At 34.7% G+C, this 14,286-nt stretch overlaps 1 protein-coding gene and 1 non-coding gene across 2 annotated transcripts; both read right to left on the bottom strand.

Annotated features, from left to right (window-relative positions):
* Positions 1–4,799: 4,799 nt before the first annotated feature.
* Positions 4,800–4,883, bottom strand: LOC124886296. Its single transcript, XR_007043382.1, has one exon. It is a non-coding gene; the product is annotated as a small nucleolar RNA Z196/R39/R59 family (small nucleolar RNA).
* A 2,211-nt stretch (positions 4,884–7,094) lies between these two features.
* Positions 7,095–11,821, bottom strand: LOC107877547. Its single transcript, XM_016724215.2, has 3 exons — positions 11,316–11,821; positions 7,619–8,977; positions 7,095–7,531 (listed from the first exon to the last, which is right to left on the bottom strand). The coding sequence occupies exons 2-3, from the start codon at positions 8,948–8,950 to the stop codon at positions 7,508–7,510; spliced, it is 1,356 nt and encodes a 451-aa protein (XP_016579701.1). The 5' UTR covers positions 8,951–8,977; positions 11,316–11,821; the 3' UTR covers positions 7,095–7,507.
* Between the last annotated feature and the right edge of the window lie 2,465 nt (positions 11,822–14,286).

Raw genomic sequence — 14,286 nt, 5'->3', positions numbered from 1 at the left:
TTCAAACTTTCACAGAAAAACAAACACAAAATTAGCAACAAGGGGTTGTTTGGGAGTTATCAAGATTAAGATTTTGAGGTGTTACCTTGAAGATGGAGCAAAAAATGAGAAAAGGGGAAGTTCTTTAAGTTTTTGTGAGAAGATTATGGAAAGTGAAATAGTGAAAAAGACAAGTAGACTAGTTGCAACATTCCTTCAAGTTTTTGTCTTGTTGGTAGTTATATCTATGGTCTATTGAAAATTATTTTTTTATCTCTTTAAATGTTTACGTATATTTTATTCTATTAAAAAGGTAAAATTAGTAAAATTAGTATCATAAATCTTGATCTGTTTCGACACCTCCTTGTTATGGCTAAGGACATCCTCTAGGTATGTTATTATTGTTGTCATCATCTAATCATTAGTATATGGTTTTCTTTGCTAGAAAAGTTAAAGGGCAAGTTACACGTTAGATTGATTGGTCAAAATAATTATATTTGTTTTTAAATATGAATAAAAATATTTATTTTTCTGGTTGTTATTTTGATGAACGATTAATTATGTTAATTTTTCAAAATTAAAACCTCGAGCTATAAAACCGAGCAAATTCAAAAAGATTACTTAAAGTTTGGATCTTCTGTGCAAAGTCGAGAACATGAATTTGAAATCGCTAGTTATGATATGGAAACATGTTGTGATTCATGTGTGGGTGTATAAAGCGAGATATGATTAGAAAGGAGGATATCTGGGACAGTGACTTTGGTGGATGATAAGGAATGGAAAGTGAAATTAGAGATGGTTTAAACATGTGAAGAGAAGATGCATGGATGCGCAAATGTGGAGGTGTGAGAGGTTGACTACGGATGTTTTTAGGAGAGCTAGAGATAGTCTGAAGAGCGAGAGGTGATTAGACATGACGTGACACAATTTAAACTTATCGAGAAAATGACCTTAGATAAAAGAGCATGAAGGATACAAATTAAGGTAGAAGGTTAATAGGTAGTAATGTGTTGCTGGTCTTGCAGTCAATTCATATAAGTAATCATAGAATTGCTCTGATAGTTTCTTATTCTTCAAAATCTGTTATTATCTGTTATTTCTTATACCTCAACTATTATATTATTTTATTGTAGTTATTGTTCTATTACTATCTGTTGTTTGGTATTATCTTTTATTTCTTGTACTTTTGTTATTTTTTTTCCTGGAATGCATTGAACTATTTTTTCTTGAGATGAGAAACTATTGAAAATAAGGGTAAGGTCTTTGAACACTTTATCATTCACATACGCCACTTTATAGTTTTTTTTTTGGTAAACGGGTGATTTAATCATTGATTAGGGAGAAATATAACTGTTTGACATGGGGTGGGGAGTGGGTTGATTCAAAACAGGTTGGGCTAGAGTTTGATCGACAATCTTTTTATGAAAGATAGTTCCTACACTATCTGCTGCCACTTCTTCTATTGAATATAATGGAGGAATTGTCAAAATTTGTGATTACGATGACGTTGTTCCAATTTTCCATTTCTTGACCAGATGGTCTGTGACTCTATTTTGCTTCCTCCACGTGTGCATGAGAGGTGAAGCATTCAACTACATTATCAGTAATCTGCATTCAAAGATAATATTACTATAAATAAGATTATCATGTATAATCATGTTTACAACTTCTGTAGAATCAAAGTTGATTTGTATAGGATGGAGTCCAAACGAAACTGCTACCTTGAGTCCTTCCAGGATGGCTAGGAATTCAGCTTGGATGGGGAGGTGTTGTGAAGGGTCTTGATGTACCCAAGGGTCCATTCCCCTTGGTGGTTTCTGAAGACCCCCTATCCTTCCTTGCATAGTGTGCTGGTTTATGGTCTCATTAGTGTTCAACTTGTAGGTTCCCAGTTGGGGGAAGGAGGTTCCCATTTCAGGTTTAGGATAGTGGTGGGGCTGGGGGTGGAGGTGTGATTGTGATTGTGAGACATGAAGTGGAATTCAGTAGACAAGTGGATAGCTGTGTGGTGGTCAATTGGGAGTTTCTTGTTATTGAGTAGGTTATCATTCCTGTTAAGCCAAATACTCCAAAGATAAAAAGGAATAACCGTGTCCCAACACAACCATCTATTAAAGGGAATATCTTTGATGCAGGTCCAAGTGGTGAGCTAGTTAGCAATGTTGAGGTGATTGGAGTCAGCAGAGTGGATGAAAATACTTTGATTGGCTAAGGCTGTTCAAAAAGTGGAGGCATTTATGCAATGGAAGAAGACATAGTTGATGTCTTCCTCTTAGGTTTCACAAAAGTGGCATTGGGCGCTGGTGGTTACCCTTATGTGATGCAGATATCTCTTAGTTGGTAGTCTAATTTGGTGAAGCAGCTAAATGAAAGTTAAAGAAGACATGGTGGTTCGATTTTTTGATTTTCGATTTGATTAAAATGACAATGAATTGAACTGAAATAAATTTAATTTATTTCGATTTTTTGCAAATTCGATTTGATCTTTTTCAGTTTGTTTTTTCGATTTGAAAGATCAAAATAGTGGGCATTGGTAGACATCTTTTGAAGCGAGGCGGATCGAAACGACAATGAGGACTACGACTAGACTATGATGATGAATAGACAATATTGAGGGAGAGAGTGTGAGAGACTGAGAGTGTGGGAGCTGAAATTCATTTTTTGAGCGGTTGAGAGAGAGTGTTTGAGAGGTTGTGACTGTCTACTTATTAGTGAAAATGATTAGGGTTAGGGACGTGGGGTAAGTTGGGTTTGTTGTTGGGATTGGGTCGGTGGATAAAAATGACTAGAAAATAAAAATATTTTTTTTCCAACAATAATAATAATTCTGCCTGGATCGGTCCCAAGCAAATTGAAAATTTGACCATACATAAATTTATCTTTAGAGATAAAAAAAAAAAAATGAACAATGAGAATAACTCAGACAGAACAACTTTCCCTACATATTGGGCAACTGTTGTTCTTTGACAGCCATGTAAATACACAACTCCTATGGAACATATGTGAACATGGCGTGATCACCACGACTGATTCTTCTTCAAAAATCTTCAAGCAAACAGGGCATATGTCTCCCAACTCAAAAGTCGCAACATTTTTCATTTTCAGTTTCATAATCTTCAGTCCATTTTTTATAACCCTAAATTTTTGAATTTTTCCAACAAAGCCCTCAGCTTTATGAAGAAATCCTTTTTCCAAGGTGAAGAAGTCAAACAAAGCATTCAAAATTTCCTGAACATTAAAATCATCAAAAGCATAATGTATTTCAATTTTTTCACTCTGAATATCTGTATCAAGTTTTCTCTTTTTGCTAACCCTACCAGAAGATTCTTGAACTCTATCAACTCGTAAACAAAATTCTCTCTCGTTGTTGTCCTTGTCACCATCATTCATCAGTGTTTCATACAGATCATTTAATACGAAGTTACAAGCATTCAACGATCTTTCTGACCCAATTTCAATTTGTTTACTCAGCATATCCACATCAATAACCACAACAATCTTGTGGAACTCATCATCATCATCCATTTTAGTACCCAACAAATTTAATTTTTCACCGAAAAGCTTAAAGCTACTAGACAGATAATTAAAAATTACTTCAGCTACATGCCGAATTGTGTCTTTAAATAACAAATCAGATAACCACAAAGCTAATTCAATATTTTCAACAAACTCAGTAGGCGATTCAGCAATTTTGAAAGGCTGAACGCTTTTTTTGAGAATTGTAGTTCTCGCATGTTCCCTACGATCAGGGAAAAAACAATTTGTAAATCTAATAATCTCGATTTGGTTTTTCACTGTTAACATCAGAAATTCAAATCTCGATGACAACCCTAATTGATAATAATATTGATCAACAATATTTTTTTTAATCATATTTTGTTCCCACTTAAATACCCTTATTTTTATTTCCTTCACCCTTTCACTTCTATATGCCATTTCCCTTCCCTTCTTTTTTTCCTTTTTAGAGATTTTCAATTTAAATAGAAACATAAATAAATAAAACAAAAATGGAAGCACAAATATATAGATGTGTGAAACCTATAGGTTTTACTCCTTTTTAGTAAATAAAATAAAAAAATAATATTATAGTAACTTCATTAATGATACTAATGTTTTGGTGAGTGGAATATAGGAAAGTTATTTATGAAATTCTAATTAACCTGCAAAACAACATCTTAAAAATCTTACCTATTTTCTTTGAAAATGTTTGTCTTTATTAATTTAGTTAAGAACACACTATAATAGAAAACAGTCTAACTTATATTTATTTTTTAATTTATTTTAGTCAAATATTTAGTAGCCGTTTGGCCATGAAAATTAAAAAATTTTGAAGTTAGAGTTGAAGTTGGAGTTAGAGTTGTGTTTGGCGGTGTCTTTTTGAAAGATATTTTTAGACTTTTGAAAAATAAATTTTAAATATGATTTTATTCCCCCAACTTTTAGAAACTATCAAAATCACCCAACTACTAATTTACCTACTAACTTCCATTACTCGAATCAAGTTTGCATTAACAAAGAAAACAGCACTCGAGAACAAAAATTGACAACTAAACTCTCTTAACAAGCATCAGAACTACAGGAGATAAAATGATTGATTTGGATTATTTGTTTAGACGCATCATTTGTTTTTTATTTGGATCTTCACTAGGTCCTCGCTTGTTCTCAAATAACTTTTCAATTTTCCCAATTACAAGAATTAACTCAAACTGTTGAAACAAAATTGAAGAAAGATAATGCAAAAATGTTCAATCAGCTGAAATGCAAAAATCGAAGAAAGATAATGCAAAAATTGAAGAAAGATAATGCAAAAATGTTTTAGATGCAATCTCAGCCGAAAGATGGTGATATTTTTGTATTAGTCACTGTTCAATCAACAATTATGAAAAAAATCATCACTAATTGCATCAGTGACTAAACACCTAAAACTTTTTTAAACATTATGAGGATTTTGTGTGAAAATTTAAAAAATTGGGGTTATATGTAATAATAATGAAAGTTGAAATTGAAGTTGAAAAATAGCAAAAATAATAAAAATCTGTTTTCACTTTTAGAAAACAGATTTGGAATAATTTTTGAAATTTACGTGGCCAAACACCACAACTTTAATAAAGTGAAGAAAAAAATCCAAAAAAAGAGAGTATTTTTATGGCCAAACGGCCTCTTAGATAGTCCCTTAAATTTATGTATTTTGTAGGTGAGATATTTTAACTTTGCTGATGACCAGATAGACCCTTTAACTTAGTTGTAATATGTCTCATGAACTCTTTAAGCTGGCATGACAACTTGTGTATTGTTTAATCAAATTAGAACGCGTTAATGACATATTTTTTTGAGTAATTACATTTTACGGTGTATTTTTTAATTTTCTTAAATTTTAACACATCATTCAAGTGGATTACATATTTTACTTCGTCCATTTCAAAATAAGTGGCATTTTATGAAATCTTACTTAATTAAAAAATTATTAAAGAGCTACTCCTTTCATCTCAAAATAAGTGTCATTTAAGCAACAAAAAAGATTTTATCTAAAGATAATTATCGCTTTAAAAATTCAAGACAATAATTAGTAATTATTTTCAATCATATCATTATAATTTATATTAATGAATTATAGTACTTTATTCTCAAGAAACATCTACTAATAAATAAAGGCAACTTAATAAATGACACCTCCTATTTACTCCTTCGTTCTTTTTTATTTGTTCCCCTCATTTTTCGTGACTCGGTTTGACTAAGTTTCAAAGCTATATTAGATTAGATTAATTTAAATTTTTTAAGTTAAAATTTTGTTTTAAAAAACTACATGAAAATTACTATAAATTATAATTTTCTTTTAAAAAAAAAATGATTAAGAGATATATTTATAAAGTTGATCAAAATTTATATCGTTTGACTCTAAAAAAGAAAAGAAAGTAATTAGAAAGGAATTGTTTCTCTTAATGTACGTGAGAAGAGCTAAAAAGACACTTATTTTGAAACAAAGGAAGTACTTCTTTTTCAAGGGATTTGATCATGAAGACGGATTGAATTTTTTAAGACATGGGTTGATTATTCACGCTGACAGCTTATGTGGATAGGTCAGACGACATTTTTATCCACGTGGGCTGCCTGGTGACATTCCGTTAGAGTGAGGGAGTATTTGTGAGTCCAAAAACAAATGAAGGGATATTTTTGAGCCAAAAAACAAACAAAATGACATTTTTGCTCCATTTCAAATAGTTCAGGTGTAATTTTGATCCTTCTTGCGAGTGCGGCCCTTTCTCGGGCTTTGCATGAATGCGGGATGCTTCGTGCCCCGGCTGTCCCTCCCTCTTAGGTAGCAGGTTCTGCTGCAGTAGTTATACCGGTAATAAGGTCTTAAGCGCTACTCGTGGTTTGGCAGAATAGACACTTCCAAGGATAGTCTACGCAACAAGTATTCCAACAACTCCCAAGTGTTGTTGTACGCAGGGTCTGGGAAAGGGTCCCACCATAAGTGTGCATTGTCCGCAGCCTTATCTTGCATTTCTGTCAGAGGCTGTTTCCAAGGCTTGAACCCATGACCACCCGGTCACATGGCAGCAACTTCACCAGTTACTCCAACGCTCCCCTTCTTTTTGCATTCCAACAACTCCTTAGCTCGGCTTTGAATGTAAGACAATTGAGGAAGCTCGGATGGCATCAATGGCCCCTAGGATTGTATCCTCGAATGTAGTTCCCAGCAACATCTCGCGACTGCTTGCACGGTAACATACAATTAGCCGGTTCGGTACACTCTAGCAACGCGAAAAACATCCTTCAGCGGGGAATAATAGACCACTAAACTAAATCTAAGGGATACCTGCCACCTCCGAGCTAGGATGGATGGAAAGAACCACCTAGTGTTTTTTGTCTCTGGGATTTATACTCGACCTCAGATTTTCAACTCACTTCATTGACCACTCGGCCATGCAATATTTCAAGTACATCCTTTAGAGGATTCATCGTTAATATCTGAATATCTTGTATCAAAGCGACAATACATAGTCATGCAAACCTTACCCCTACCTCAGAAATAGAGATGTTTCCATCATATAAGTTACAAAATTGAAAGACTAGTAATGTCAGTACTTCTACAGTAGTTGGGATCGGCTATATGAATCCACAAATATCATTCCGGTGCTTTTCATTCCAACACTCAAGTTAGGATTTCAAACATACAAAACAAAAAAAAACATACACAGTGTAATCCCACAAGTGGAGTCTGGGAAAGGTAGGATGTACGTAGACCTTACCTTTGTCCAATGTCAAAATGTTAAAACTGAAAACAGGACAACAATGTGAAGACACTCCTCTTCTCGACGAACCTAAGTTGATGAGATGCAGGCTATACAGTACTGTACACTCTACGTGATATCAATTTACAACATATTCAGTCTCTCCGCAATCACACAAAAACGACAAAACTACTCTTCTCCGTTCAGACATCGCAGAAAACCACTAACTTCAACAAATGGCAGCATCTTGATTATGAAAGACTGCTGGCACTCGAGCTTTTGATAGATTGTGATCAGAGCCAAAAGTGAATCATTGCCTGTTGGTTCAAAATGGTGAGCATGTTATTAACATTTTTCGCATGTTCTAAAAATGAATGAAGGGCGATAACTTATACGAAATGTACCTCTGATAGAGGAAGTAAGGATGGCTCGTCGTCGCTTGGAGAGACTTTGTCGGTTTTCAAACTTTGGATTTCAGATTGCAGCAAATTTAGTTGCTCCTTAATGTCATGTAACAACTTCAGCTCTTCTTCTCGAGCCATTTCTTGTCTTGTCGCTTCTCTTCCAACTTCGACTATCTCAGATGTTCGATTAGGCTGATGAACCTCATTAGTCTCAGAAACGCTGGTTGTAGGACGAGATATTGCCAAATGGCAGGTAATAGCAGCAGCTTCACTTGCTCTTCGTAACTTGTTCTCTCGCTGTGCAGATACAAAGTACTTCTTTAGCAAATCAGCCTCATCTCTAACCGATGATTTTACAGCCTCTTGCTGGGCAGAATCTGGTCGCTCGAGCCTTTCATCGTTGTGCAAAGCCATCTTACGATCATGTCTAGGAGGCAATCCAATATCAATATTGGTATCCTTATCTGCACGAGGCACTTCAAAGACATCAAGAACATTCGGAGAACAACCAGGATCAGCAGGTGTGTCGTTTTCTGATTTGCTTATGTGAAGCTTAGGCTGGTACATTTCAGCTTCCGATTTGCTCATCTTCATACTTCTATGAGAAAGTGGTGAAGGAGACCTCGTTTCACTCCTCATATTCGCATAGCTAACTCCTGTAATATCTTTCACTCGATCATCCAACTTCCGTATCTGTTGCCAATACGAATTGATACTTCCAGTCGTGGAAATATCAGTCTTCTTCTCTGTATCCGACAGTTGATCACTCACTTCTTGACCTGTATATTCCTCCACTGTTTTCGAATTTGAATCTCTTTCCGAACTCGAATCATCTATTTCCATAGCACCCCTCTTCGGAATTTTCAGAGGAAAAGGAGGGGCGGAGTTACGCCTTCCAAGCGCTTGGAGGTTCATTTCGCCAGCTAACATCTCGTTTCTTTGCAACAAATTCTCAGGATATTTGAATTCGCCAACCCCGGGATCTATACAGCCCATGCTCAACAGCTTATACCTATAAGCTTGCACTTGATACTCCAACGCAGCTATCTCCATCTCTTTTCCGTAGAAAAGATCCTCGAAAATGGCTAACGACTCCTCGGCATGACACATTTTCTCCTCAGCCAATCGCTTGTACTGTTCAGCTTCCATTTTTACTGCAGCTTTTTCTCCTTGCAGACGCAAGATCATCGATAACGCTTCACTAGCTGCACTGGAAGAGGCTTCTCTTTCCTCATCCAACTCATTGTAAAGCTTCTGTAGAAGCTGTTGTTGAGCGCATAGCGTTTCTTTCAACGAAGCAACATCAAGTAGAGGCGTATAACTTTCAGCCATCTGACCGGAAGAGTAACTACACGATTTCTGTGATAATAACAAAAGAATCAGTTAGCAGATTACAAAATAAGAAAGAATGATAACTAACAATTCAAACTTCATCGATGATCACAATCTAAGTTGCTCGAACTCTTCAAAAATGTCATGGGGTGCGGGTTGGATCCTTCAAAAGTAGTACATTTTGGAGGATTCGACACGGTTGCAGCAACATTTCTGGAGAGTCCGAGCAACTTAGATCACAATCATAATCCCATTTGGTACTTTGACCAATTTAGTGTTCATCCAAAAACGAAGTCTTAAGACCTTTGCATTTCTCATCAATTACAACAACAACGACAACTATGCATCAGTCTAAAACAAGTTAGGGTCGGCTATATGAATCCTCACTAACCAACAACAACTATCTGTCATCAAATACAACAACTATGCCCCAGTGGCTTAGTCTAAAACAAGTTAAGGTCAGCTATAAGAATGATCACGGACCATACTCCCATATAATGTTCTAAAACAAGTTAAGGTCAGCTATAAGAATGATCACGGACCATACTCCCCATATAATGTCATCTCATGGCAACATTAGACAACAAAAATGAAATTGTAAGTACTGGAAATAGGAATCAGATCCAAAATTCATTTCTAAAAAGTGAAAAAAGAAAAAAATTTAATTTGAGAAACAGGCAATCTCAGCATTCTTGAACAGACGCTCTATCGAAAATCACCTGAGTAAGGTATGCGTACACTCTACCTTTCCCCATACACCACTTGTACGAATACATAGGGCATGTTTTGTTAGGCAATCTCAACATTACAACAACAACATACGCGGTGTAATCCCACTAGTGAGTTCTGGAGAGGATAGAATGTACCAAGACCTTACCCCTAACTCGCCCAGGCAATCTCAACATTAAAAGAGAAATATGAAATATGTAATCATTATATCAAGAAACAGGCAATCTCAACATTCTTGAGCTGTGGTCCATAGGAAATTACCATCTCTACCTTCCAAGATAGGAGGGTAAGTCCTGTGTACACTCTACTCTCCCATACCTCACTTGTAGGAATACACAAGGTATGTTGTTGTTAGGCAATTTCAACATTACAACGACGACAACAACAACAACACCAATAACATACCCAGTGTAATCCCACAAGTGGGCTTTGGGAAGGATAGAAGGTACGTAGACATTATGTCTAACTCATATATAGGCAATCTCAACATTCTTGAGCCATGGTCCATTGGAAATTACTATCTCTACCTTCCAAGGTAGCGAGATAAGGCCTGCGTACAGTCTACTCTCCCATACCTCACTTGTGGGAACACAAGGTATGTTGTTGTTAGGCAATCTCAACATTACAACAACAACAATAACATACCTAATGTAATCCCATAAACGGAGTCTGGGGAGGATAGACTGTACGCATACCTTACCCCTACCTCGTAGAGGCAATCTCAACCTTAAAGAGCAATATGAAATATCCAATCATTCTATCAAGAAACAAGCAATCTCAACATTCTTGAGCCGTGGTCCATCGGAAATTACCATCTCTACCTTCCAAGGTATGGGGGTAAGGCCTGAGTACGCTACTCTCCCATACCTCACTTGTGGGAATACACAATGTATGTTGTTGTTAGGCAATCTCAACATTACGAACAACAACAGCAACAACAATAACATACCCAATGCAATCCCATAAATGGAGTTTGAGGAGTATAGACTATACGCAAACCTTACCCCTACCTTGTAGAGGTAATCTCAACCTTAAAGAGCAATATGAAATATGCAATCATTATATCAAGAAACAAGCAATCTCAACATTCTTGAGCTGTGGTCCATCGGAAATTACCATCTTTACCTTCCAAGGTATGGGGGTAAGGCCTGAGTATGCGCTACTCTCCCATACCCAGTGGCGGCGCCACCTTAGCTCCAGGGGTTCATCCGAACCTTCTTGTACAGAAAATTATACCGTTTTTATACTATTTTTACATAGTTAAAAATATTTTTATGCACATGTAGTAGATGTTGAACCCCTTCGACTAGTTCGTATATATACTTTTGAATCCCCTCAATGAAAATCCTGGTTTCACCACTGCCCATACCTCAGTTGTGGGAATACATAAGGTATGTCGTTGTTGGGCAATCTCAACATTACAACAACAATAACATACACAATGTAATCCCATAAATGGAGTCTGGGAAGGATAGACTGTACGCAAACCTTACCCTACCTCATAGAGGCCATCTCAACATTAAAGAGCAATATCAAATATATAACCTTTATATCAAGAAACATCCAATCTCAAACATTAAAAACAATATAACAAAATGATCACTACATACACAAAGCTAAGAAATTTCAAATTTACCTTATTTTACAACAGAAAAAAGTCTGATAAATCCACAAGAATTGAACCAATCACCTCCAAATCACCCATCTTTCTCCTTCTTCCTTTTCTCTTCACAAATGTGAAATTTTGATTCAAAGAATCAATTTTTTTTTGAAAAAAGAAAAGAAAATGAACCCAAAATTTATTTTCTTGATATTTACCTCAATATATGAACAACCAAAGCTATAACCTTTTTTTTTTCTTTCAAAAAAAATCAAGAAATGCTCATTCTTTAACAACCCCACAACTACAAGCCCAAAAAACAATTCAAGAATTGAAAAAAAAATAAAAAAATCTTGTGTAAAAAAAAGAAAAAAAAAAAGAACCCCACTAGTGGAAAAATGATCAAGATTATTTTTCAGATAATAAAAAAAAAATTGTTTTTTTTTTATAACGGTTTGTTGATTTGTCTTTTACTAAAAGGGAAGGTAGTCCTAGATTTTGGCTGTCTTGTTAATGCCACCCCATTTTTCTAGATGATGATTAATTAATATCTTGATTTTATCCTCTTAATTAATACTAATTAAAAATAAAATAAATAATTAAAAGTAATAAAATACATAATTAAAAAATATTATTGGTTTTATCTATGAGGTTTTAAAAGAAAGATTTTAAAAGTGTGTTGGTTGGCTCATGCGGTTATTATATTACTATTTGTGAAATTATACTAAATTAGTTATTGTTATTGTTGTCATCTAGTAGTTAAAGTTAGTCGATCAGATTAATTTAAACTCTTGACATATTAAATGGGAAGTATTTTCTATAAGGAATTTCTCCAGTAATAATAGAGCGAGCTAGCCACTTTTCAATATCGTAATTAAAAAAATACTCATCGTTTGAAACTTCGTGACAATAATTATTTTGCAATTATCAAGACTAAAAAGTGGGATTCTCGCTTTTTTTTTTTCTCATGTTCATGGATCTAACACGAGACCTCATATTGAGGATCGAAGAATCTTAACTATTTCACTAGATTTCTGTAATGGTAGTGGCAGATTTTTCAATTCTTTCAATTTATGTGTTATTATTTGAATTGTGATATTCAAATAAATTTATCCTTGATAGTAATTTATCCTCATTGAACTATCAATTATAGTTACTTATAGTACTTTTTACAGTAGTTTCCAAATAAATAAATTTTATTTCGAAAAATTTAAAGATTTTGTAGTCAAATTTCAACTATTTAACTCTCCTGAAGCGAAAGTGTCACATAAACTAGGACGGGAGTAAATATTTGTATATAATTATTGTTTCTAGTATTAATCATGTAGTTTAAGAATAATGTCATGAGTCATGACAATATGATTTGACTTGATAATATTTGTTGGAGTTTCGTGGCAAAATAAAATTGTTAAAAGTATGATTTTTATATCAATGTCCACTGCTTTATTTCTGTGCTGTCTATTATGATTTCACAAAATCACTTATTATATTATATGAAATTTGAATTTTTTATTACATTTGGAGATTGATTATGTGTTGTTAGTTATTTAAATGTTGTTTTAAGCTTTATTTGAGCTTAATCATCATTACTTTTCTATTCTTTATTGCTTTCAACTTGACTTTTTTATCGGACGTCCCGAGTTCGAGCTCTGGGTATAAAGAAAATCTTATTGGGAGCGCCATCTCCGGAATAGGCCATGCAGTGTGCAATCCGAATTAGTCGGTGTTCCAATGCGGATACCGAACACCGAGTGGGAAACCAAAAAAAAAGAACTCAAATTTTTTGCTATTATATTTATTTTTGTATATGTTTTACTCGAGTCGAAGACAAAAGTAAATCCACTTATAAAGGTCGAGTCGTGGAGGTGTATGTGCATCTGTTAACTTTGAAAAAAAAACTTTGTATATGTATGTGTGAGTACTTCCCTCAGCTAATGACGCCAGATCGAATCCAGTGTCACCTTTTCGTTATCTGAAAATCAGACGTGCATGACTATTGAGCTATCGCTCTCGACAGTTCGATAGAGTTAAAAGTCTTACTATCAGCTTAGAACTCATATTCAATCTACATATTCGCATCTTCGTCGTTGATCACGTCACTAGTGATCAATCGAATGCGACATTATCCTTTAATTATCACTAAAAGTTTCATTAGCGTTTGCGTTAAAATAATAGTACCTCCGCGATCCTTAAATCCTGAGTCTGTCTCTAGACGAGTGTCTATTCAAAATAATTTTATATCTTCATTATCTTCTTTTTTTTCTTTCAAACGGACACAAACAAATATCAAGTTTTATATTTTATTAATTTATTTTTATCAAACAAACAATATAATTACACTTGTCACTTTTTCTTTAAATAAAGAAAAAACCACATAATTACACATGGGGGCATGTCAATGTTTAAGTTGGACTTTAAATGTTTTTAAAAAGTGGTTAAAATATGGGTCGATTGTAACGGCTATTAATAATTATTTTAATAAATAAATTTATAATGTATGTCTTATTCATGGCCAACCATACTACTTATTCAATGTTCCATCATGCTGATTGTAAGATAATTAATAAAATATATATCGGGGCGGATCTAGAATATCGGGTGTGAGTTTTTCGAAACTCGGGTAACTTTTGTACGTATGTTGAATCATCATATTAACGAGTGTTAAATGGACGGATATCGATTTGATCGAAATTAAATGAGTAAAACTAGATTGAGTTAATAAATAACCAGATAATTTTATCATCTCTGTCATAAGAATCTATCCCTACTTTCATGAAATCGTTTTTTTCATTTTTCAGAAACTTATTTTCGAACAATATTTTTACGAAAATGTTAATTAACCAAACACGAAATGTGGGCTAACACCCACTGAAAACGGCAAAAAAGGACCTGTTTTGCCCGTTTGACCACCAAAATAATCCAGGCGGCCCCGCCGAACCACCTACATCCGCTCCACAGCCCGCGCGGGGGGCAATCGATGGATTTTTCACCCAGATACTCCACTGAG

This window comes from Capsicum annuum, chromosome 7 (genome assembly GCF_002878395.1).
Source record: "Capsicum annuum cultivar UCD-10X-F1 chromosome 7, UCD10Xv1.1, whole genome shotgun sequence".
Lineage (NCBI taxonomy): Eukaryota > Viridiplantae > Streptophyta > Magnoliopsida > Solanales > Solanaceae > Capsicum > Capsicum annuum.
Note: the sequence above shows the minus strand (reverse complement) of the source record. Positions and strands in the feature narration are given on the sequence as shown.